This window comes from Rana temporaria, chromosome 2 (genome assembly GCF_905171775.1).
Source record: "Rana temporaria chromosome 2, aRanTem1.1, whole genome shotgun sequence".
Classification (NCBI taxonomy): domain Eukaryota; kingdom Metazoa; phylum Chordata; class Amphibia; order Anura; family Ranidae; genus Rana; species Rana temporaria.
In genome coordinates this window covers 461605503-461628021 of record NC_053490.1, presented here as the reverse complement: position 1 = coordinate 461628021, position 22519 = coordinate 461605503, and the positions used below count along the sequence as shown (strand labels likewise).

Below are 22519 nucleotides of genomic sequence, written 5' to 3'. Positions count from 1 at the left end.
GTGACAGCTGTGTCCCCGTAAGGCATTAGATCTCTACGAAGGAGCTAGGCGTTGTATTACTTTCTATGCACTGCTCCTCGGGGTCCCATTGACTTTTAGTTTCCTCTACCTAGGTTTCAGATTCATATAGTCTAGAGGAAATTTCAGCGGCAGTGGCTATTTTGTGGTTCTTTGAAGTGCTTACAACAGTAAAGTATTCACCACAGGCAGTTCAGCTTCCAGCAGAGTTAGCTGGAGGGTGACAAAATACAAAATGCATAATGCAAGAGAGCACAGCAAAAGATTTTTAAACTTGGGAATGGAAAGTGTTTTTTACACTTCATTCTCACTTCAATCAACTGAAACCAATTTAAGGAACTTAACTTTGCATTGTGGATAATCAGACTACTCTTGCTTTCAGGTGTAGCAGCACATTGCCTGGATGAAGGGACAGTCCGTAACATCCATGTGGAACAGATCAATGGGAAGGAATGGGAGAAGGCTATGAAAGAACACAAGACCATTCGCAACATGTCAAAGTCTTGAGAATGTTCTGTACATCTGTTTTATTTCTGTATGTTTCTGCGTTTCCGTCCATTACTAGTTTTATACACCTTCTGCCTTTGTGGCACGTCTCCTTCAGTTAACTGAAATAAATCTTTTCTATACACTCATTAATACCTCTTCTAGTCTCTTTATGTAACTGTCACGTACCTGATGAATGAGCCAGACGTGTGGAGGGAAGCCTCTCTTACAGCTCCAGCTCGTGGTCCACTGATAGAGAGACAGTAGGCCCAGGAGCGTGGCGGAGTAAGAGTGCCTATGAACAGTCCAGAAGTATGTGCCAGTAGAAGCCAGGAACTCATGAATAGGAAGCTGGACCCAACAGGTGGCAGGCAAGCGAGGTGGCAGACGGGCTGGCAGTCCTGGCAATATGCGAGCAGAGGAGCACCACCTGAAGCAGGAGCTGTAGCAGACTGGACAGCTGGGAGCGGGGTCAGACGAGCCGGGTTGACAACAGACTGGCAGATCGGGCACAGGCAGCAGGCAGAAGTGTAGTTGGGTCACAGGCAGGTTTTCAGCAAGTGACGGTCAGATCAGGCAGAAAGCGGACAACCGAAGCATAGTCGGGTCACAGGTAGGTTTGGCAACAGGTACTGAATAGCAGAGACTGGAGACAGGGATCGATCCGTAGGAAGCAGGGCAGGTAGAGGAAGTCGGGAGCAAGCCAGGTTGGTATCAGAAGTCACACACAAAGGTATCAGGATTCTGGTAAACGCCGTAGACCAAGCAGCAATAAGTCAGTGTCACAGCTCTGTTTAAATAGGCCGACTGGCGCCAGTTCTGTGGCCATTCTGAGCGTCCTTGGTTGGTGCGTGCGCCGGGGAACAGCAGCTGTACCTTGCAGACGTCTTCCCAGACAGTAACTGTGCTGGCTCCTTACCATATGACACATTCGACACAGATTCACAAATCAGATATCGCAACACACTATTTTCTACGATTTTTTTTTTCTTTTTAATAAGAGAGAATGAAGGAAATCATTGAAAACACCAGCTTTCAGACACCCAGTACTGAACTTCTAATAAACTGTATAGCAGTGGAGCACAATTCACATGCTTTGTACAAAAAAAGTGTACATTTATACTAAATTATAGCCCTGTGGTAGACATTCAATGTATAAGTGCCCTTATACAAAAGTGACATGACCGGATGCGGCAGTCCCGCCTCTACACGTTTCGTCAGTGTAACGTCATTGGGAAGCTGGCAACTATACGGCTTCCCGATGACATCAAGGGAAATGCGCAGGGACAGGACTTTCAGTTACCACATTCAGTCACGTCACTTCCAGTATGATACTTCTGGCATTTGGAGTGCAGTCCAGCTCTAATTCTGAGTGGCATGGCGGCGTTTACAATAGATGGGTTATTCTTGTGCCGAGTTTTGGCACCTATTAATGTGAGAATTATTTATGGTTTTAGTCATGTATATACAATAAAATACTACATTATATTAGTGCTTATTTCCTTGGGTTTTCTGTGTTACGCTAATGGAGTGGAGAGAGTGACAGGAGGACACAGACATCCAATCCCCCTGGGCTGCAGTGTGTCCAGAATTACAAAAAAACAAGCACACATTGACCTTCTTTTTAACTAAAGGAGTCTAGGTGGTACGGTGAGTGATTTAACTATTGATTCCTACTGGGTGCATTTGCATGTCTGTTCTGGTGAAGGAATTATTGAAAATTTTGAAGAATCATGAATTTGTGTTGGACTGCTACACGTAGTACATGAACTGATTTCTCAGAGCATGTGAACCATTTGTTATTTATTTATTTAATATATTTTGATAAATTTGTAGTTCTCTACAGGATTGTTCTATGTATATGAAAATATTTGCACATCTATAGATATTTTATTGAGGTATTACTTTTTAGGCACTGGCACTCTCTGTTTTTATGTTTTCTGAGTACTGGAGGATATGAACATTGCCCCAGGTTCATACAGGACAAGTGACAAGGATTTTGGATGAAAAAAGCTACATATTCATAGTGTAGCAGAGTATTAAGCACCTATTGCGAGGATGTATTTTTAAATCGCTGAACAGTATTTTTGCAATAAACCAAGATTTAAATCAAAGCAGTTTATAATGAGGTAGCTGATGGTTTGTGGCATTTTCCACTGGAGAATCAGACATACTCAGGCATAAAATGTAAAAATGCTAAATTGGCCCTCCTATTTTAGCACAGCTCATCGCTCTAGGGGTCAAGGTATGCATGAGATGATAGGTATAGTCATTAAATGTGATATAAACTAACACTCTAAATCACACTTGCATATATAGCAGCCACTTAAAATATAAACAAGTGTGTAGAAAACAATAAATAGAGAGCAAAAAATGTCCAATAAATATTGTAGTAGCGCCTTTGTTTGAGTTGAATTGAACAAACTTCTTTATGTGTTAATCCTCATAAATGAAAATGGGATGAAAGTAAGAGGTGCTCAAAAAGTGCAGTTTGTTAGTGAAAGTAATGCAAGGATTTTCTTCACAATCCACCGTTCACCCATACAGCACCTCGTGAACACAGGAAGCCCCTCTCGGGGATGCACTTACCCCCAGGATAAGCATATATAGCCTTGAAATCACAAAGACCTTCCTTCTCCCTTTTGAACCACCTTACACCGTCATACAGGGCACATATATAGAGGATCCAGTGGGCTCATGCAAACGACATCAGAATAAACACCATAGCGTAATATTGTTTAAATCTTTAATGTCCCACATGCGCCCCCCTCTCAATATGTACATACTTTGTACACAATTTAATACAGCAAACATAAAGTGCATGTGCTTTAGTGCTCGTCACTCAAGAGAATTCGATACCGATTTGGGCAGCCGTCTATGCGATGACAACAAGAACCACTTGCCGCTTCCGGGTACCACTCTGTGGAGCGCAAAACGTCACGTCCTGGTGTAGCGTAGAGACCATGACCCTGACGCGCCCTGAGGGCACCCTCAGGCGAAGTCCGGAAGTGACAAAACGCGTCAGGGTCGTGGTCTCTACGCTACACCAGGAAGTGGCGTTTTGCGCTCCACAGAGCGGTACGCCGGAGGCGGCAAGTGGTTCTTGTTGTCATCGCATAGACGGCTGCCCAAATCGATATCTAATTCTCTTGAGTGACGAGCACTAAAGCACATGTACTTTATGTTTGGTGTATTGAATTGTGTACAAAGTACGTACATATTGAGAGGGGGGCGCATGTGGGACATTAAAGATTTAAACAATATTACGCTATGGTGTTTATTCTGTTGTCGTTTGCATGAGCCCACTGGATCCTCTCTATATATGTGCCCTGTATGACGGTGTAAGGTGGTTCAAAAGGGAGAAGAAAGGTCTTTGTGATTTCAAGGCTATACACGCTTATCCTGGGGGTAAGTGGATCCCGAGAAGGGCTTCCTGTGTTCACGAGGTGCTGTATGGGTGAACGGTGGATTGTGAAGTAGATCCTTGCATTACTTTCACTAACGAACTGCACTTTCTGAACACTTCAGGTGTATGGATTGGGTTGGCCCTGCAGAGAACGCTGTTACATTTCTTCTTTTCCATGCTCTTTACTTTAAAGCGGTGGTTCACCCTCATTACCAAAATTTTAGCATTAAATTAGGCATAGTATCGCGAGCTACAGTATGCCTTTATTTATTTTTTTAGCCCCGTACTCACTGTGCAATCGTATAGATAAGATTCCGACTCCCCGCGGGGAATGGGCGTTCCTATCCAGAGGGAGGATGATTGACGGCCGGCTATGGCACGTCACGCTCCCCGAAGATAGCCGGAGTAGGTCTCGGCTCTTCACGGCGCCTGCGCACAGACTATGCGCAGGCGCCGTGAAGAGCCAAGTCCTATTTTGGCTATTTCCGGAGAAGCGTGACGTGCCATAGCCGGCCGTCAATCACCTTCCCTCTGGATAGGAACGCCCATTCCCCGCGGGGAGTCGGAATCTTCAATACAGGATTGCACAGTGAGTACAGGGCAAAAAAAATAAATACAGGCATACTGTAGCTCGCACTACTATGCCTAATTTTATGCTAGAAGAAAAAAATATATATATATTTTTTTTATAGGGTGAACCCCCGCTTTAAGAGCAGTGAAGCACCAGAGACCATAATAAACTGATCTAAAAAGAGACATTCATTACTTACAAACCTGGTGGACGTATGACCTTTGCACATTCACGCTGTTACCTTTTTTTGATAATAAACAGAGAAATTATGTTTACGAACATTCCTGAGTACATGAACAAAGTACAGATGTCACAACCAATATGCAATGACTGCTGCTGGAGTGTACAGCAATAATAATAATTAACTAAACACTGGCTATCCATAAAGTCTTAAAGATATACAGTACATAAACTTTATATTTTATTTCAAATGTAAAAATACAACAAAAATAGGCAAAAAATCTTCAGCAGCAGAAAATCAGTGTTGCTGTCCATAGGAATAAGCCAGATGTTTGCTGTCATAGTCTTGGAAGATGTTGCTGTAATCTGAACCCCCCACCCCCCTATTTCTTTGAGCCCCAATGTCCATTTATTATGTTACCAAAATGCCCACATATAGATTTATACCATTTCACCGTTAAACTGTATTTTTTTTTGCCATGAAAGAGATTTATTTCATTTATCCGACCAAACACACTTGTCTTTTATCTCCAGCTTGTCTCTAAAGATGAGCCATGCTCATTAACTTGCATGCCGCAATAACAGTCTTATAACGAGTTCCGCTTTAGATCTGAGTGTCAGCTATCCTTTTCTGTTTTCTGGCCATGAAGAAAGTGCAATGAGTTGATAGCCATGTAACGGGAGAACAGCAGGTAAATGTGACGAAACCAGAGCAGCTGGCTTTGATGACACATCATGGCGTCCTGGAACACAAGAAGACATAAGATGAAAACACACTCCCATAAAACAGACACATGGATATTTATAGTTCAGAAAAAATATGAGGCTCATTTATAAACTATTGACGTTACGCCGGAAAAGCCTTAACGCAAACGACTTAAAAAACGAACGCCGGGCGCGCGTACGTTTGTGAATCGGCGTAAGTAGGCAATTTGCATACTCTACGCTGAAAACTATGGGAGCGCCACCTAGCGGCCAGCGTCAGAATGCACCCTAAGATACGACGGCGTAAGAGACTTATGCCAGTCGTATCTTAGGCTACAGTCGGCGTATCTAGCTTTCTGAATACAGAAAGTAGATACGCCGGCGCAACTTAGCAATTACGCGGCGTATCTATAGATACGCCGGCGTAATTGCTCTCTGAATCTACCCCACTGTTCTCAGCTCAAGGAGTGAGAACAGCAAGTTAGAAGCTCATTGGATTAACTACTTGCAGGCCGCCCCTGCAATGTACTGTGGATGGGCAGCCTGCACAGTTAAAGCAGGGATGAGAAGCTAAGAGGTCTATTAGTAGAAGTAGCACACTTTACATAGTTAGGTACACATTTAACCCCTTGATCGCCCTACATGTTAACCCCTTCCCAGCCAGTGTCACTGTCATTAAATGTACAGTGCAGATCATGTTAGAAATGTTTCTTTCTCATTAGGCAGTGGGTGAGGCTTACATTGTGTGAGAGATGATTGGAGGAAAGGAATACCCCCCACCCCTCCACATAGGCAGAGGAAGGAAATAACATGCAGAGCTGTAGTCTGAATAGACAAGCTCTCTGCTAATCTCCCTCCTGACACAAATTTTTAGCTGCTTTTATCTCATGTGTCTGAGAACTTGTCAGAAGTGACTCTGCTGATAATAGAGAAACGGAGCAGCAGAAAGACACGGTACTTAGAGCTTTGGAGAGAGATATGTAACCACTACAGATACATGTGCTTAGGTCAAATTTAATGAATGGGGTTTACAACCACTTTAAAGAAGAAATTCTCTAGAGGGGCAAATTTCTGAAAATTGTAGATCCTGTAAACAGGAATAAATCAGAATTCTTGTTTTAGTTTCCTTTAAAATTAAAATAATAATAATAAACCGTATTGGATGTAATAGGCAACAAATCAACTCTCGCTCCAGTTTTCATTGATCTGCTCTACTGCATACTTCCACATTCACTAACATTGCACCAGAACCACAAATTATTTTGTGATCGTTTTTAACTACTTGCCAACCAGCCACTGCAGTTTTACTGCGACTGGTTGGCTTCGGCTGGGCAAATTGACGTTACCTTATGTTGCTTCTTATTGTGGTCACCAGGGGCGCGTGCCGGGCACCCTCGACTGCTCGTGACAGAGCGAGAACCGGGATCTGTGTAAACAGATCCCGGTTCTTTCAGGGGAGAAATGACCGATTGGGTTTTCATACAAAGTATGAACACCGATCAGTCTCTTCCCCTAGTAAGTCCCATCCCCCTTCAGTTAGAACACAGAGGGAACACAATTAACCCCTTGATCGCCCCTAGTGTTAACCCCTTCCCTGCCAGTGACATTATTCCAGTAATAAGTACATTTTTATAGCGCTGATCGCTGTATAAATGCCAATGCTCCCATAAATGTGTCAAAAGTGTCTGATGTGTCCGCCATAATGTCGCAGTCCCGATAAAAATCACAGATCATCACCATTACTAGTAAAAAATATATATAATAATAAAAATGCTATAAATCTATCCCCTATTTTGTAGATGCTATACCTTTTGCGCAAACCAATCAATATACGCTTATTTCAATTTTTATTACCAAAATATGTAGAAGAGTAACTTAACAACACCCCAAATGCAGTGCATTTGCACCAGACCATATGATCCGCTTGCAGTGCATTTTCAAAAGTAGTGCATGCAATGCTTTCAAACAAGGAAGACATTACTCAAGGTGAGCAATCACTACAGTTCGGATGCGCTGGGTGCAGGCCACGGCTCGCCACTGATGATCAATAGGAAGAAAAGAATGACTGCACACCGCAGGAACGTTCCAACAATTTTATTTAAAAAATAGCAAATGACAGCCAACAAAAACAGAGTGTCCGAACCCAGGAGGTGACGCGTTTCACACTGACCTCAGTGCTTCTTCAAACCATGCAGTGCTATTTGAGCCCTTTTATAGTGTCACCCAGGGCTCAGTGAATGCTCTGCACTGTGAAGCTGATGTTTCTAGGGACACTAAGGGTCAAATCACATTTGCACAGTAACATGCATTAGTGTGATACAGTGGCATTCATTCTTAATGATATCCCAATGCATTTTCTCCAACTCACCTGTATGGTGACATGCTATAGTGCATGGCAGAGTAGACTATTGTGTTGTATTACAAAAAAAGGGTCATACCTCACAGTGAAGTCATTAGGGGGTGTAGTATTCTCTAGGGGTGCTGCAGCCGACTGATATATTTTTTGTGTGTTGACCTGTGCTACAACACAGAAATGTCAGGCCTTTGCAGCGAGTTCACACCCGGTGCTTCTGTGACAGCTGGAGCTCAGAGTGGGAGAAAGTCTCCTCTCCTCTTCCCTCGTATGACAGAGTCAACAAGACTTCCTCTCATTTCCTTAGTACTGAGTGTACTAAGAATTTTGTATTTAGATAGAGGGCGGAATGGGGGTTGTGATTAATTAAGATTCTGTATTTGGGAAGGGGAGGGGGTGGGAGGTGTCTTCAGGGAGGATAGGGGTGTCATAGATGATTCTTTACTTGAGGGGGGATGGGTGTATCTTACGGCTAGGTTCACATATATGTGGTTGGTGTGTCTTGCCTTTGCACAGGCACAGCAGCCCATTCATATGAATGGGCTGCTGTACCTGCGGGAAATGCAAGAAACAGGTCCCTGTACTTTTTTTAAATTGCAGCCGCAGGGAAATCGCATGCTGAGCGGGGGTGCCATTAAGAATCAATGGCACTCCTGCACGTCTGCATCTGTCTTGCTTTCAGATGTGGGAATGCATACAATTTACACATGTTCACACCCACATATATGTGAGCCTAGCCTTAATAAGGATTCTGTACTTCGGGAAGAAGAAGGGATGGGGGGTGTCTGTACTGAGGGTTCTGCACTTGGGGGGTGGGGAGGTCTGTACTGGCTCTGTACTGAGGAGTGGGGGCTGGAATGGAGGATTAAGAATTTTAGGGGAGCCAGTCTGTACTGAAGTGTCTGTGCTGGGGTAGGGAAGTCTGTACTAAGATTTTTTTTGTTGGGCATCAATACGTAGGGGTCTTTGCTTGGGGGGATAGTCTGTGCTGGGGAGTTCCATCTGTACAGAGGGGTCTGTGCTTGGGGTGGGATCCACCATCTGTGCTGGGAAGGGTAGTCTGTACTGTGGGGTCTGTGTTTCGGGGGGGTCTGTACTGAGGGAGAATTTAGGGAAATTCTTCTCTATGGTCAGCAGTGTGTAGAAAAGGATGTGTAATGGAAGAGTTTAATTTTATGAAAATGAGTGTGCCACAGTCATTAAAGCATTTCTGAAGGATATTTAAAAAATAATAATAACCTTGATATACGTGCCTGCCCTGTGAAATGGTGGTTATGACTAAGGCCTTATAGGCTGAAACCCGTCAACTGACTGTTCGGTTGACAGCAGCAGGAGCATTTAATATTGTCTCTCTATGAGTAGAGGGAAAAGGGAGAGAAGAGATGCAGCAGTGCACAGCGCTGGATCGATTAAAGACTAAATATTTAGGGGGGTCAGGGAGCACAGCAAGTATAAAATGTTATTTTCTTTATCGTACATCACGGGACACAGAGTCTTAATCATTACTATCTGGGTTATATTCCACCATCAGGTGCTGGACACTGGTGTAATCAATTAGAACAGGAAGTTCCCTCCCTATATAACCCCTCCCATACTGGGAGCACCTCAGTTTTTTCACCAGTGTCTAAGGTGTTGGTCACGAATTAACATGTGCTCTGAGGAGCTCCACTGGAGGGATCCATGCTGGATGTAAAAAGCCTCCATAAAATCCGGATCCGTCCAAGGTGCTTCATAGCCAAAGTGGACGGTACCCGGGCCTCGGTACGAAGAACGAGGTTTTGCCTATAATGCTTCTCTCTGAGAGCTGGACCCTGGGTTCCAGTACATTGGTCGATGTCAAAGACCAAATATTTTTTCTGTTGCCAGGGTGCTATATAGGTCCAGGGGAGAGGTGACCTGCTATGGACCCCAGTCCCTGAAGGTCTGAGACGAAGCCCGCGTTGAGGGGTGAAGGCTGGGCCTCTTGCTTTGCAATACCCTGCAGCGTGGAAAGGTAAGCGGAGGTACCTACGGGACTTGGTCCGACAGTGGGTTCTCCATTGGGGATTATGGGTCTCGCCTATTTTATGCTTCTATGCATGGGCAACTTAACCACAAAGTCTTTTGAGACAGGATGGCTCTGGCACCCATATACCTCCCCTAGTGGGTCCTAGTCCTCCGCTGAAGGGGCTATTGGGTCTTGCCTATAATGCATGTGTGCCTTGGCAAAGAAACCACTATGTCTGTTGAGACAGGATGGCTGTAATACCCATAGATCTCCCATTCAGGAGGTTGGTACCCCTACATGAGTATGTCTTATCTGTTTTCCACGAAGGGCCCTAAGAGGACATTCCGGGTGTTTCGCTTGCCATGCTTTCCAGAAACGGAAGCTCAAGGTTAGCTGATCTAGGGTGCGGCTTACTACCTCCGCTTCAGGCTCTGCCACGATGGGGGGGGTCCCTCGTAGTCTCTACGGCTCCTTGGGGGATCTCCCTCTCCCCCCGCCTCCACCATTCCCCTACGCGCGCGTGCGTGAGAGGGGCGCGCTTTGAAGGCGGGGGGACGATGTGGTTGCCGCTGGCGCACGTGTGCCGGCTCATGGTGCAGACGCAGGGCGGCCCCTTCAAAAGGCCCAGACGTCAGAGAAGCCAGGGGGACACGGTAGCTTGAGCACGTAAGCACCTTGTGGAAATTGGATACAGATTCATTTAAGACACCTACTCGGCATCTAGCTGTGTTAGCAAGCATAATTTGCTAGACTAAGTTCAGCTGTTGATGCACCAGGGTTAAAGTTCCTCTGCTTTTGCTTAGGACTCTTTTGTCTCCCCGTAAAAGAGGGTTCAGGGATAGGAAGGGGTATCACCACCTAAATCTGGTGGCCCCTTTTTATCATGCTTGCATGATACTATCCTCCCCTGTAGAGACTTAAGATAGCTCACGTAATTAGCTATCAGCCCTGTCAGGCGTGAGCCTCCCCCAACATTGCAGCACTCTGCATATGTTTTGTTGCATTGCATGTATAGGTCTATAAGAGGTTAACTGCTATATACACAGCAGCCTCACAAGCAGAAAACAGGGTGTGTCCCTTTCCCTGCTCTAAATCCTCAAACAAGGGATTGAAAGACCTGAGGATGAAGGTTCACTGTCAGAGAACAGATAACAGGTGTTAATGAGGAGAAAACTATCAGAAGCCCCAAAAGCTCTGGTTGCAGCTGCAGTCTTTTCAGAGATCCAAGCTGCATATAACTTCACTTAGCCTAGATGGTCAGAGCCTCTGTCTCTTTAAAGTCCTCATCCTGGTGTTGGCTTCAGGCTAACCGAATGCACAACAGGGGGGGTGCACATTTGCTGCTGTGCACATGGCTAACGTTGCAGGTTTGCGGAGACGCACATCTGCAGAGCATAACTGCCTCTTTACAGTCCACATGTTTGCATGAGGTACATGAGTTTGGAATGTTCAAAATGCATGTGGGGTAAAAACCGGTAACAAAGCATGTTTTATTGTTGATCACATAAAAGAGACATGTTATTTTGTTCGTATGATTTTATATGTTCACATAAGAGTGTTTAATCACAGCAAAGTGCCTAAAATCGCATAAAAATGCTTAAGTGCATAAAGATGCGGGATCTCACATGGTTACTTGATAACCCAGGTCCTTGATTACCCAAGGTTATTTAGGTCACACAGAGAGGCTTGTTTCCACAGGAATGCCTAAAATCGCATAAAGATGCTTAAGTGCATTTTGATGCGGGAGCACACATGGTTACCTGATAAACCAGGTCCTTGATTACCCAAAGTTATTTAGGTCAAACAGAGAGGCTTGTTTCCACAGGAATGCCTAAAATCGCATGAAAATGCTTAAGTGCATAAAGATGCGGGATCACACATGGTTACCTGTTAAGCCAGGTCCTTGATTACCCAAGGGTATTTAGGTCACACAGAGAGACTTGTTTCCATAGGCATGTCTAAAATCGCATGGAAATGCTTAAAGGCTTAAGGATGCGACATCACACATGGTTATCTGATAACCCGAGTCCTTGATTATCCAAGGATATTTGGTCGTACGGAGAGGCTTGTTTTATACAGGTGTGCCTGAAATCGCATAAAGATGCTGGAGTGCATAGAAATGCGGAATCACACAGGTTTACCTGACAAACCACAATCCTTGATTACCCAAGGATATTTGGTCACACAGAGAGGCTTTTTTCCACAAAAAGGTCTGAAATCGCATAAAGATGCTGGAGTGCATAAAGATGCGGGTTCACACATGGTTATCTGATCACCCGAGTCCTGGATTACTCAGGCATATTTGGTCACACAGAGAGGTTGTGTCCGCAAAAATGCCAAAAATCGCATTAAAAGGCTTAATTGCATAAAATTGCTGGATCGCACAGTGGTGCTCGATCATACAAGAATCCTTGGTCCCACAAGGGTACTTGTCCGCACAGGAGTGCTTAAGATGCATAGATGTTGGATCGCATGAAAATTTGCTGAATCGCATAAGAATGCATGTTGCCTAGAGTTTGACTTAGGAGGCATTATAATTAGGTTTCCTTAATTATACAGGATTCCTTGGCCTTACATAGGCGCATACTTGCTTGCAGGATGCTTGTTCATAGCTCACATGCTATATGCATGCGTGTATACAGCACGCCCCCTTTTTTGTGTATTTGCGGAAAACATATTCTTATGAACTCAAGCTTCTATGAACACACGCTTCCATAGAGGCATATGGCTTTAAAGGTTGCCACATGTACATAGGGGGAGCTATTTGCAGGTGTGTTTATTTACAAGGCTGCTAGGGCCCGCCTCTAGCAGGGCTAAAGGCCCACAGTTTAGCAGTAATGTCTTTCCGAGGCAAACTCGTGCTGACAGATCAGTCAGCAGCATGGTTGGGCCTAGGGGAGTCCAGCATGATTAATTATCTGGAACTCCTGGGTTGGGATCCCAGTCTAGAGGGAATATGCTGTCTTTATTCAAACACAGTTCCCTATGCTCAGTTTTATTCAAGGCTGATATAAACTTTGCTCTGTCGGCCTGGAACGAGTGGATCCTAACTTAGCATTATCCTAGGAGTCTTGTCCCAGGGATATGCTGGAATTTCAGTTTAGGGTTCTTAACTGAATGATTGGCAGAAGGGAATATCCTTCATACCCGTTACCTGGGAGCAGGTTGCGAGGACTGGCCTCTAGGGATAGAATCCAGGCCTGGAAGAGACCACGGCACAGGGAAGGTGGTCAAGCTCCTAGGGAGCCTTATCTGCTAGCTTTCTAGAGCTACGGATGGAGCATCCGGCTTAAGGACCTGAACGTTTAGGTTACAGGGTTGCTCTGTCTGAATACAATATGACTATGCCTCTCTAGTGGTTTACTTTGGTTACCAGAGAAGAGCTTGTGCCTTGCATATTGTCAATTGTCATTTCATGGAATGCTAGATTGGCAGGCGATTCGCTGGAGCCATCAACAATCGGGTCCGGGAGATTGGCCTCTACACCCCGATTTTTTTCTGACCAAATGTCACAGAAACGTTACCCTGCACATAAAGGGTGTTGACGTCCAGGTTCAACAAGAGGTGGAACAACTTTGTGTCAAGGCCAAAGGATCCACCCGCATGCGGGACAGATTTTTTAGTGACCCTGGGGGCCCAGTTGTCGCTGGTTTATGAGTTATCTCCCCCCAGGGCCGCAAACTTCGTGGCTTCCATGCTACATCAGAAGAGAACGGAAGCTGGCTTAATTGCTCCAGCATAGCCCATACAACCTTACTGCGCAGGGACAGCAGAACTGATCGTAGAGGACCCAGGGTCTCTTACAGCTTGTCCAGGCCTGCTTTGCAGGGTTACATCCTGTCTTGCATACATGGGTATTAATGGTCTGGCTGTTATAGCGTGCATTCTTGAGGATCGGGGCGTACAGAATCAGCGGCAGTTACCTTGATTCATACAGGACAGCTGGCCTCCAGGACCTGATATCCTAGGATATGGAAGACCCATATTCCTGGTGTGAAACCAAGGGGTGGAATCCTTGGTAGTAGGTCATAGGTAAAATTCTTACCTTTCTACATTGGAAAAGAGATGGAGCTGGCCTTAAGTTCCATCAAGGGTCCGATCTCGGCACACTCTTGATCTGGGCCGTTATACAAGGGGTGACAGGTATAAGTCCGCCAGTTAAGGCGCCCTTGTGCTCGGAGGATTGGATCCAGTATGCTGGCTTACAGAGTCAGCACCTTGGGCTGATGCACCATAAATATTTCCCTTTATCCTTCTAAAGAGGGAATTGGTGTTCTTGGTTGCGGCTGCCTCCGCAAGAGAGTATTGGCAACTTTCTTTGTATAGAGCCATACTTAATTATTTGTACAAGAAGGGTGATGTTAAATACTCACCCAACCTTATTGGCTAGAAGGATCCAGTGTTCACTTGAATTAAGATATTCTTGCCTTCCTTTTCCTTTTTTTCAGGACCTTGATCCGCGGAAGGAGAGGTTATTGCTTTCTCTTAATAAAGATAAGAGCAGCTAAAGATCTATCTGAAGGCTTCAGATATAGAAACCTAACGTTTTGTTGCCAGAAAGCCCCTAGATGGGGCGGGCAGTGTTCAGATCGGCTATTAAAATGGCTATGCGCTCTCTCGTTATAGTAAGAGAGGTCAAGACCTATCCGAAGCGGCTGCTCGGATACGGAAGACTGATGTTGGTGCGCTACCAGGAGGCCCCAGCAAGGGGCAGGCAGCGTCTAAATCAACTATTGTCAAATGTTGATTCATCAGGTTATTATTCAGGCTTGTGGTTTATAGAGAGGGCTTCCCCCTGTTTCTTTTTGGGGTACACCCTTCCAGGATAGTAAGCACTTCATGCAGGGTGCATTACCAAGCCTTTATGACTCAGATTTGCCAGACCTGCAACTTGGTCGTTTGTGCTTACGTTCACTAAATCCTATCAAGTGAACATAAGACGGCAGGAGGATGCAGCCTTTTTTTGTTGGCACAATATGCGGCAGGCAGCATTAGAATTCCTTGTGTCTGATGGCAGTCTGCATTGTTGGTGTCTCCCTCCCCTCAGTAAGCATTGCTTTAGGACATCCCAGATAGTAATGATTAAGACTCTGTGTCCCGTGATGTACGATAAAGAAAATAGGATTTTTATAACAGCTTACCTGTAAAATCCTTTTCTTGGAGTACATCACGGGACACAGAGTCCCCACCCCTCTTGTTTGGGGATATTGGGACACTTATTGCTTGGGACAAAAACTGAGGTGCTCCCAGTATGGGAGGGGTTATATAGGGAGGGAACTTCCTGTTCTAATTGATTACACCAGTGTCCAGCACCTGATGGTGGAATATAACCCAGATAGTAATGATTAAGACTCTGTGTCCCGTGATGTACTCCAAGAAAAGGATTTTACAGGTAAGCTGTTATAAAAATCCTATTTTTACTTTAATACAGGAAACGCGCTAAGGTAAAAAAATGTTTTAGCTTTCGAATCACTTTAAAGCATAATTTGTGGGTTAAAGGACTATGGCATATATGTGCTGAGTATAGGGGGCTCAGGTTTTATTTAACTATGTCCCGTTAAGCCCCTCCCACTGTTAGTGCAATTTGGTCACACCCTCAATTTGGCACAGTGTGCTGTGTGCTTTATTTCTTACTAACATTTTGGAGGAGGGAGGGGGTGTCAAAACAATTATCAGCTGTGGTTGCCAGATGTGGGTAGGTACCTCCCTGTTCCAGAACCATTTGTCAGTGGTGGGATTACCTTACTTTTGGTCTGGATACAAACTGTGGGTGGATACAAAAGTGGCTTCAGAAAAGGAAGTGATGGGAAATATCCCCAAAGAAAACAAAGAGTGGTGAACCTTCCCCACTTCTTCCAAATTTATTGGAATAGTTTATGCGGGAATTTTAGTCTTGTTACATAGTTTGCATGTGGATCTTCAGTAGAATAAGTAATTCTTGCATATTACATGTGCAGCCTATCTATACCTCCTGCTTAGCAGTGCAGCACAGTCATGGAGCTCCCCTACTATCAGGCTGACAAGACAAACTGAAAACAATGCACTCCCTATGTCAGTAATATGATATATTGGCAGTTGTTCAGCAGTGGTGCTGATTAGCTTATTCAATAACAACCCCTAGAGGGAAGTCTACAAATCTGCAATAGGATCACAAAGGCATGGAATAGGAAGTATGTGCAGATAATCATCAATATATAAACAATAATAACTGTAAATAAAGTTTGAAGACACATATGCTAAATTAAATGTGCAATTGTGCAAACAAAAAGTTGATATAAAGCTGGATTTCATCAAAGAAAGTCTCATGGAAGAAGAAAGTGGCCCAGATTCAAGAAGCTATTGCGCCCGCGCAACCTATGCAATAGCTGTTTTGCTCCCGCGTAGCGAATGCCCCTGATTCAGGAACATCGCTACGCGGACTGCAGCCTAGGATATGACAGACATAAGCCTCCTTATGCCTTCATATCTCAGGCTGCATTCTTGCGTTGGCCGCTAGGGGGCGCGGCCATTGTGATCGGCGTATAGTATGCAAATTGCATACTACCACCGATTCACAAAAGTTGCGCGGGCTCTGCGCACGCAAGGTACGGAGTTTCCGTACGGCGACTTTAGCGTAAGGTTGCTCCTGCTAATAGCAGGGGCAGCCAATGCTAAAGTATAGCCGCCCTTCCCGCTCGTGAAATTTAAATTTCACGTCGTTTACGTAAGTGATTCGTGAATGGCGCTGGACGCCATTCACGTTCACTTAGAAGCAAATGACGTCCTTGCGACGTCATTTGCCGCAATGCACATCGGGAAAGTTTCCCGAGGGAGCATGCGCTGTTCGCTCGGCGCGGGAGCGCGCCTAATTTAAATGATTCCCGCCCCCGACAGGGATCATTTACATTAGGCGCCCTTACGCAGGGCTAATTAGCATAGCGCCCGCGCAATTTACGGAGCTACTGCTCCGTGAATCGCGGGCAAATTGAAATATTTGCGTGGGCGCAGAGCAAAAATCGTTGCCCTTTGCCCACGCAAATATTGCGCGGATCTACCTGAATCTGGGCCAGTGTTTGTAAATTACGATCAAGCAAAGATCGCTCAAGTGCAGCTAGAGTCGCTGACTTTCTGGTAAGCCTCCATTTTTTTTTATGGTGATGGGTGTCGCCATCAGGTGTCTTCTTCCATGAGACTTTCTTTGATGGAATCCAGCTTTGTATGAACTTTTTGTTTGCACAATTGCACTTTATTCACATGTGATATAATTTAGCATATGTGTCTTTAAACTTTTTTCAGTTATTATTGTTTATATACTGTTGATTTTCTGCACATTAGTATACTGATAATTGTCTGTATTTGCACGAATGCACTTTATTGTTTAGCGCTGCACTCTTTTTACATATATTATCTGTGCCTGGTGTCTGGGTTATAGTGCACAGCTGCTTATTAAAGAGGAAGTAAACCCTCTTTTTTTTTTTCCCCTGAAAAAAAAAAAACCCCTGCAAGAGAAAGGCATAATGAGCTAGTATGCATAGCATACTAGTTCATTATGAATGACTTACCTGAGATCGAAGCCCCCAAAGGACTCCTCGTTCCCCTCCGTCGTCGCTGCCATGTTGCCTACGAGTCCCTTCCGTGTATCGCCGATGTGACTGGCCGGAGCGGCGATGACGTTACTCCCGCACATTCGCGCGGGACCGGCACGATCCCCGCACTAGCTCGCGGTAAGGGCATGATCCCATTGATAAAACCGTCACGCTCAGTGCGCCTGCGCCGTTGTCCGCCGTAGACATCGGTGCAGTTCTTTCTGCAAATATCTCCTTAACCGTGTAGGTTTAGGAGATATTTCTTGCACCTACAGGTAAGCCTTAATCTAGGCTTACCTGTAAGTGAAAGTGGTCAGAGAGGGTTTACAACCACTTTAACTTTAGTTCCTAGCATTGATATACCCTTTACATCTATATGGAACAGAAAGTACAGGCGGTTTTTAGGTTTGGTGTCCATTCACACTTGTACGACTTGTCATAAAACTTTGGATCTCAAATCCAAATGACAAGTCGTACCCCATGTTTTCCAATGATAATCGGTCAGTAATGTGCGACCTAAAGCTGCAGCTACTTCAAAGTAATTTGTGCACTACTTTGGTCTGACTTTCATGCAACAGGAGGGCCATAGACTTCAATGTTGCATGGAAGTAGTACCTGAATGTTTTACATGCAAAAGTTGTGCAACAGTTGTCCATTATCTTTGGTCAAAGCCAAAGTCATACCCATCCAAAGTAGTGTCAAAGTTGCACCAAAGTTGTATTCCAAAGTACAAGTGTGAATGGAGCCTAAAAAATAAGTCATAAGATAACTCACTAAGATGTTTTTCTAAAGCTACGGCTAATAAACATTGGCGCTGTTACAATACAAATGCAGCAAGGGCTTTGTGCGATGAATGATATACACACGCATGCGTCTTTATGTACACACTCAAACAATGGAGAATTCTATTATTAACCCCCCTGGCGGTATTCCCGAGTCTGACTCGGGGTGAGATTTTCATACCAAAAGCGGTAACCCCGAGTCAGACTCGGGCTTGCCTCACTGCAGCAAAAGACAAAGTTACTTACCTTGTCCCTGGATCCAGCGATGCCTCCCCGCTGTGTGAGCGAGCGGGACCTCGCTCGATTCACACAGCGTCCTCCTGTGCCGCCGATCTCTGTTCCCTGCGACGTTACGACGCACGGGGGTGGTGATCGACGCCAAATTCAAAAACGTAAACAAACACATTACATACAGTATACTGTAATCTTATAGATTACAGTACTGTATGTAAAAAATACACACCCCCCTTGTCCCTAGTGGTCTGCCCAGTGCCCTACATGTTCTTTTATATAATAAAAACTGTTCTTTCTCCCTGCAAACTGTAGATTGTCCATAGCAACCAAAAGTGTCCCTTTATGTCAAAAATGGTTTTAGAGCAGCTAGAAAACAGCGATAATAAATTATAATCACTTGCAGAATTGTGCGATAGCGATTTGTGGGGAAATTCGTCATAAAAAAATAAAAGTAATGACAGCGACAATTCTGCAACTGAGCAAATTTCAGTGATTTTGAGTTGATTACATTATTGAATAATTCTTATTAGAATTATATTATTATTTGTTATAATTATTTATAATTATTTATTATATTATCATTTATAATTTTGTTTTAAAAAAAATGTCATACCCGGGATGCCTACTAGTCTCTTGTTTGGTCAGATTTAAGTGAGTTATTCCTAAAAATTACAGGCCTACAGTATAAAAAACACCAAATTTCCTTGCAAATAATGGTACCGCTTTCAGCATCTTTTTTCTGAAAGAATCATACCGCCAGGGAGGTTAAAGTCAACACAAACATGTCTGTGCAAGTTCTAACTAAGAAGAATTAAATCATGTGTCTGATCCAGCTGTATCAGTGTAAAGTCTACTCAGGCATTTAATTAAGAATATCGCATGATGATATCATATCACATAATATCTTTTAGTAATCACAAGATCTTGGGTTATCAAATGTTCTAGGTAGAAATTTAGCCTTAAGGATAACAACCCAAGATGTGGAAATCGAAAATGAAAAACAATCATACTCACCTAGATGGCTGCAGCAGCGATTCGAACACCGAGGACTGAGTGATCGAAGACTGTGGATCGTTCAGTTCTTGGTTTTCAGCAAGCAGTGAGCTAGTGACTAAAAAACCAACATACAAGTAAAAAGTGATCACAATTGGATAAAAGCACCGTTTCCCATATTGCTTTTATCCAATTGTGATCACTTTTTATGTTGTTTTTTTATCAATTAAGAACCCACCTTTTTTGACCTGCACCATTGGAAGCCCCTTTTTTCTTTCTTTCCATGTTCTGTGGACGTGAGTTTTTTATGGTTCTCCCATTTGGTCATACTGTATGTTTGGATTACCTCCGTACCATTTGGGTCGTTTGATCTGCCCATAAGATTGGGACATCAATGTCTGATTGATCCCTGGTCGTGAACAACTGGGTCCACCGTTTCCATTTGTGACTACTTCAATCCGGATTCCACCAAGGAGTAGTTGACGTTCCTCTGGATTCCTGTGATCATCCGGTCCACTTACTGATTGGGAATACCCATGTCTGATTGATCTGTTGTCACTGACAGTCGGGTCCAATGGTTTCGGTAAGCGTATTTAAGTCATACCATTTGTTTGAAGGCATACTCCCTGTGATGGTTCATACAGCTTCTATGATATCTTCACCGTGAGATTCTTCATCCATTCGTGACGGACATTGTCATTATACGAGTTTCACTTGTGGACTTAGGGCCAAATCCACAAAGACCCGGCGTAACGGCGAAATTCTAATTTAAGTTACACTGCCTTAAAATTTCTACCTAAGTGCCCGATCCACGTAGAAATTTCTGGCCGTGTAACTTAAATTCCGCCGGCGCAAGACGTTCCTCATTTCATGGGGGCGATTCCCATTTAAATGAGGCGCGCTTCCGCGCCGGCCGTACTGCGCATGCTTGTGACGTCATTTTCCCGACGTGCATATCGCGAAATTACGTTACGCCGGGCTTTGTGGATTGCGACGGGTCAATAAAGTTGCGTCGGAAAAAAAAAAAGATACGGCGCGAAAAAAAAAATTCAAATTCGAAAAAAAAACGCGTCGCTAGACAGAAGGGTCTGCTTTTACATGGTGTACTAACTTTACACCATGTAAAAGCAGCCCTAATTTTGCGTATGCAACTTAATACTTACGGAGAAAAAACGAAGCAGAAAAGCTTTGTGGATCTCCGTAAGTGCTAATTTGCATACCCGAGGCGGCATTTCGACACGAAATGCCCCCAGCGGCGGATGCGGTACTGCATCCTAAGATCCGGCAGTGTAAGTCCCTTACACATGCCGGATCTTCTCCCTAACTATGGAAAACTGATTCTGTGGATCAGTTCCATAGTTAGGACCAGGGATACGACGGAGTAACAGCAGTTACTCCGGCGTATCTCTTTTGAGGATTTGGCCCTTAGTTTATATTTTTACATTTTATTGTGTTGATTTTCACTGTTTATTTTACCCTGCTGGGTTTATATTGTTAGTGATTTATATATATATTTCACTATTTCAGCGCAACATACGGTACTTACTTCCACTTGTTCTTGAATTTTTCTCACATTCTTGTGTAGCTGCATTTCCTTTTCACCTTTTTTTGGTATAGCGCAATAATCACCTTTATCTATACAGTGTCTAGCCGAGTAAAAAGTGGAGAAGGCATGCCTATAGTATAAACATAACCATTTAACATGGGCTGTGTGTGTGAGCCCAGTCTGCTTATACCCCCCTAATCAACTAAATAATTAGAACAAATACAGCTCATACAGTTACCTTGGCCTGTCTATATTGTGTCTTGGATGATATATAGAGGATATCACTATGGAATAACCAGCTGATTGGTATATCTAGCACAGAAAGATATTTCCTGAAGACGTTAACCGATTCCAAAACCACAACAGAGCACCCTGCAGAGAGGAAGACACATAATGTCAGATATTCATTCATAACAAAATCATATGGAATAATGTTATCGCAAATGATCATGATTTATTAGAATCAAACATATACAGTACAGTGCCTTGAAAAAGTATTCATACCCCTAGAAATTTTCCACATTTTGTCATGTTACAACCAAAAACGTAAATGTTTGTTATTGGGATTTTATGTGATAGACCAGAACAGAACAGAAGTGGCACATAATTGTGAAGTGAAAGGAAAATGATAAATGGTTTTTGAAATAAAGATCACAAAAGTGTGGCGTGCATTTGTATTCAGCACCTCTAAATCAATACTTTGTAGAACCGCCTTTCACTTTAATTACAGCTGCAAGTCTTTTTGGGGATGTCTCTACGAGCTTTGCACATCTAGAGAGCGACATTTTTGCCCATTCTTCTTTGCAAAATACAGTGCCTTGTGAAAGTATTCGGCCCCCTTGAACTTTGCGACCTTTTGCCACATTCCAGGCTTCAAACATAAAGATATAAAACTAATTTTTTTTTTGAAGAATCAACAACAAGTGGGACACAATCATGAAGTGGAACGAAATTTATTGGATATTTCAAACTTTTTTAACAAATAAAAAAAGGGATTTTTAATACAGCTTACCTGTAAAATCCTTTTCTTGGAGTACATCACGGGACACAGAGCGGCATATTCATTACTATGTGGGTTATATGGAGTACCTTCAGGTGATGGACACTGGCAATCTCAAACAGGAAGTGCCCCTCCCTATATAACCCCCTCCCATAGGAGGAGTACCTCAGTTTTGTAGCAAGCAGTATGCCTCCCAAAAAATGGTCCCCAAAAGAGGGGTGGGAGCTCTGTGTCCCGTGATGTACTCCAAGAAAAGGATTTTACAGGTAAGCTGTATTAAAAATCCCTTTTTCTTTCTCGTACATCACGGGACACAGAGCGGCATATTCATTACTATGTGGGATGTCCCAAAGCAATGCTTACAATGAGGGGAGGGAGAACATCTTCCCAAGACAAAAGGATTTAATTTAGAGATATACTCAAATCATAATAAATCCAACTTAGTTGAGAAAAAATAAATCTTTTAATTTAACTCAAAAGGGAGCCCCCCGGAATCCGAGGGTCTCAAACTGCAGCCTGCAGCACTGCCTGCCCAAAGGCTGTATCAGTATTCCTTCTTACGTCCAACTGGTAGAATTTTGTAAACGTGTGGACAGAAGACCAGGTTGCCGCCTTGCAAACTTGAGCCATAGAGATCTGGTGGTGTGCTGCCCAGGAGGCGCCCATGGCTCTAGTAGAATGAGCCTTTAATGA

At 43.8% G+C, this 22519-nt stretch overlaps 2 protein-coding genes across 2 annotated transcripts in view; one reads left to right on the top strand and one right to left on the bottom strand.

Annotated features, from left to right (window-relative positions):
* CENPV (centromere protein V) overlaps positions 1–657 on the top strand; it is a 37958-nt gene extending 37301 nt beyond the window's left edge. Inside the window, exon 5 of the mRNA XM_040339441.1 lies at positions 401–657. Within this exon, the coding sequence (XP_040195375.1) occupies positions 401–525 (125 nt within the window). The 3' untranslated portion in view covers positions 526–657. The remainder of the gene's footprint in view (positions 1–400) is intronic.
* Positions 658–4880: 4223 nt separating this feature from the next.
* The window catches only part of PIGL (phosphatidylinositol glycan anchor biosynthesis class L), a 231771-nt gene continuing 214132 nt past the window's right edge, over positions 4881–22519 (bottom strand). Inside the window, exons 6-7 of the mRNA XM_040338623.1 lie at positions 21065–21198; positions 4881–5404 (exon numbers count right to left, since the gene is read on the bottom strand). Coding sequence (XP_040194557.1) covers positions 5279–5404; positions 21065–21198 — 260 coding nt within the window. The 3' untranslated portion in view covers positions 4881–5278. The remainder of the gene's footprint in view (positions 5405–21064; positions 21199–22519) is intronic.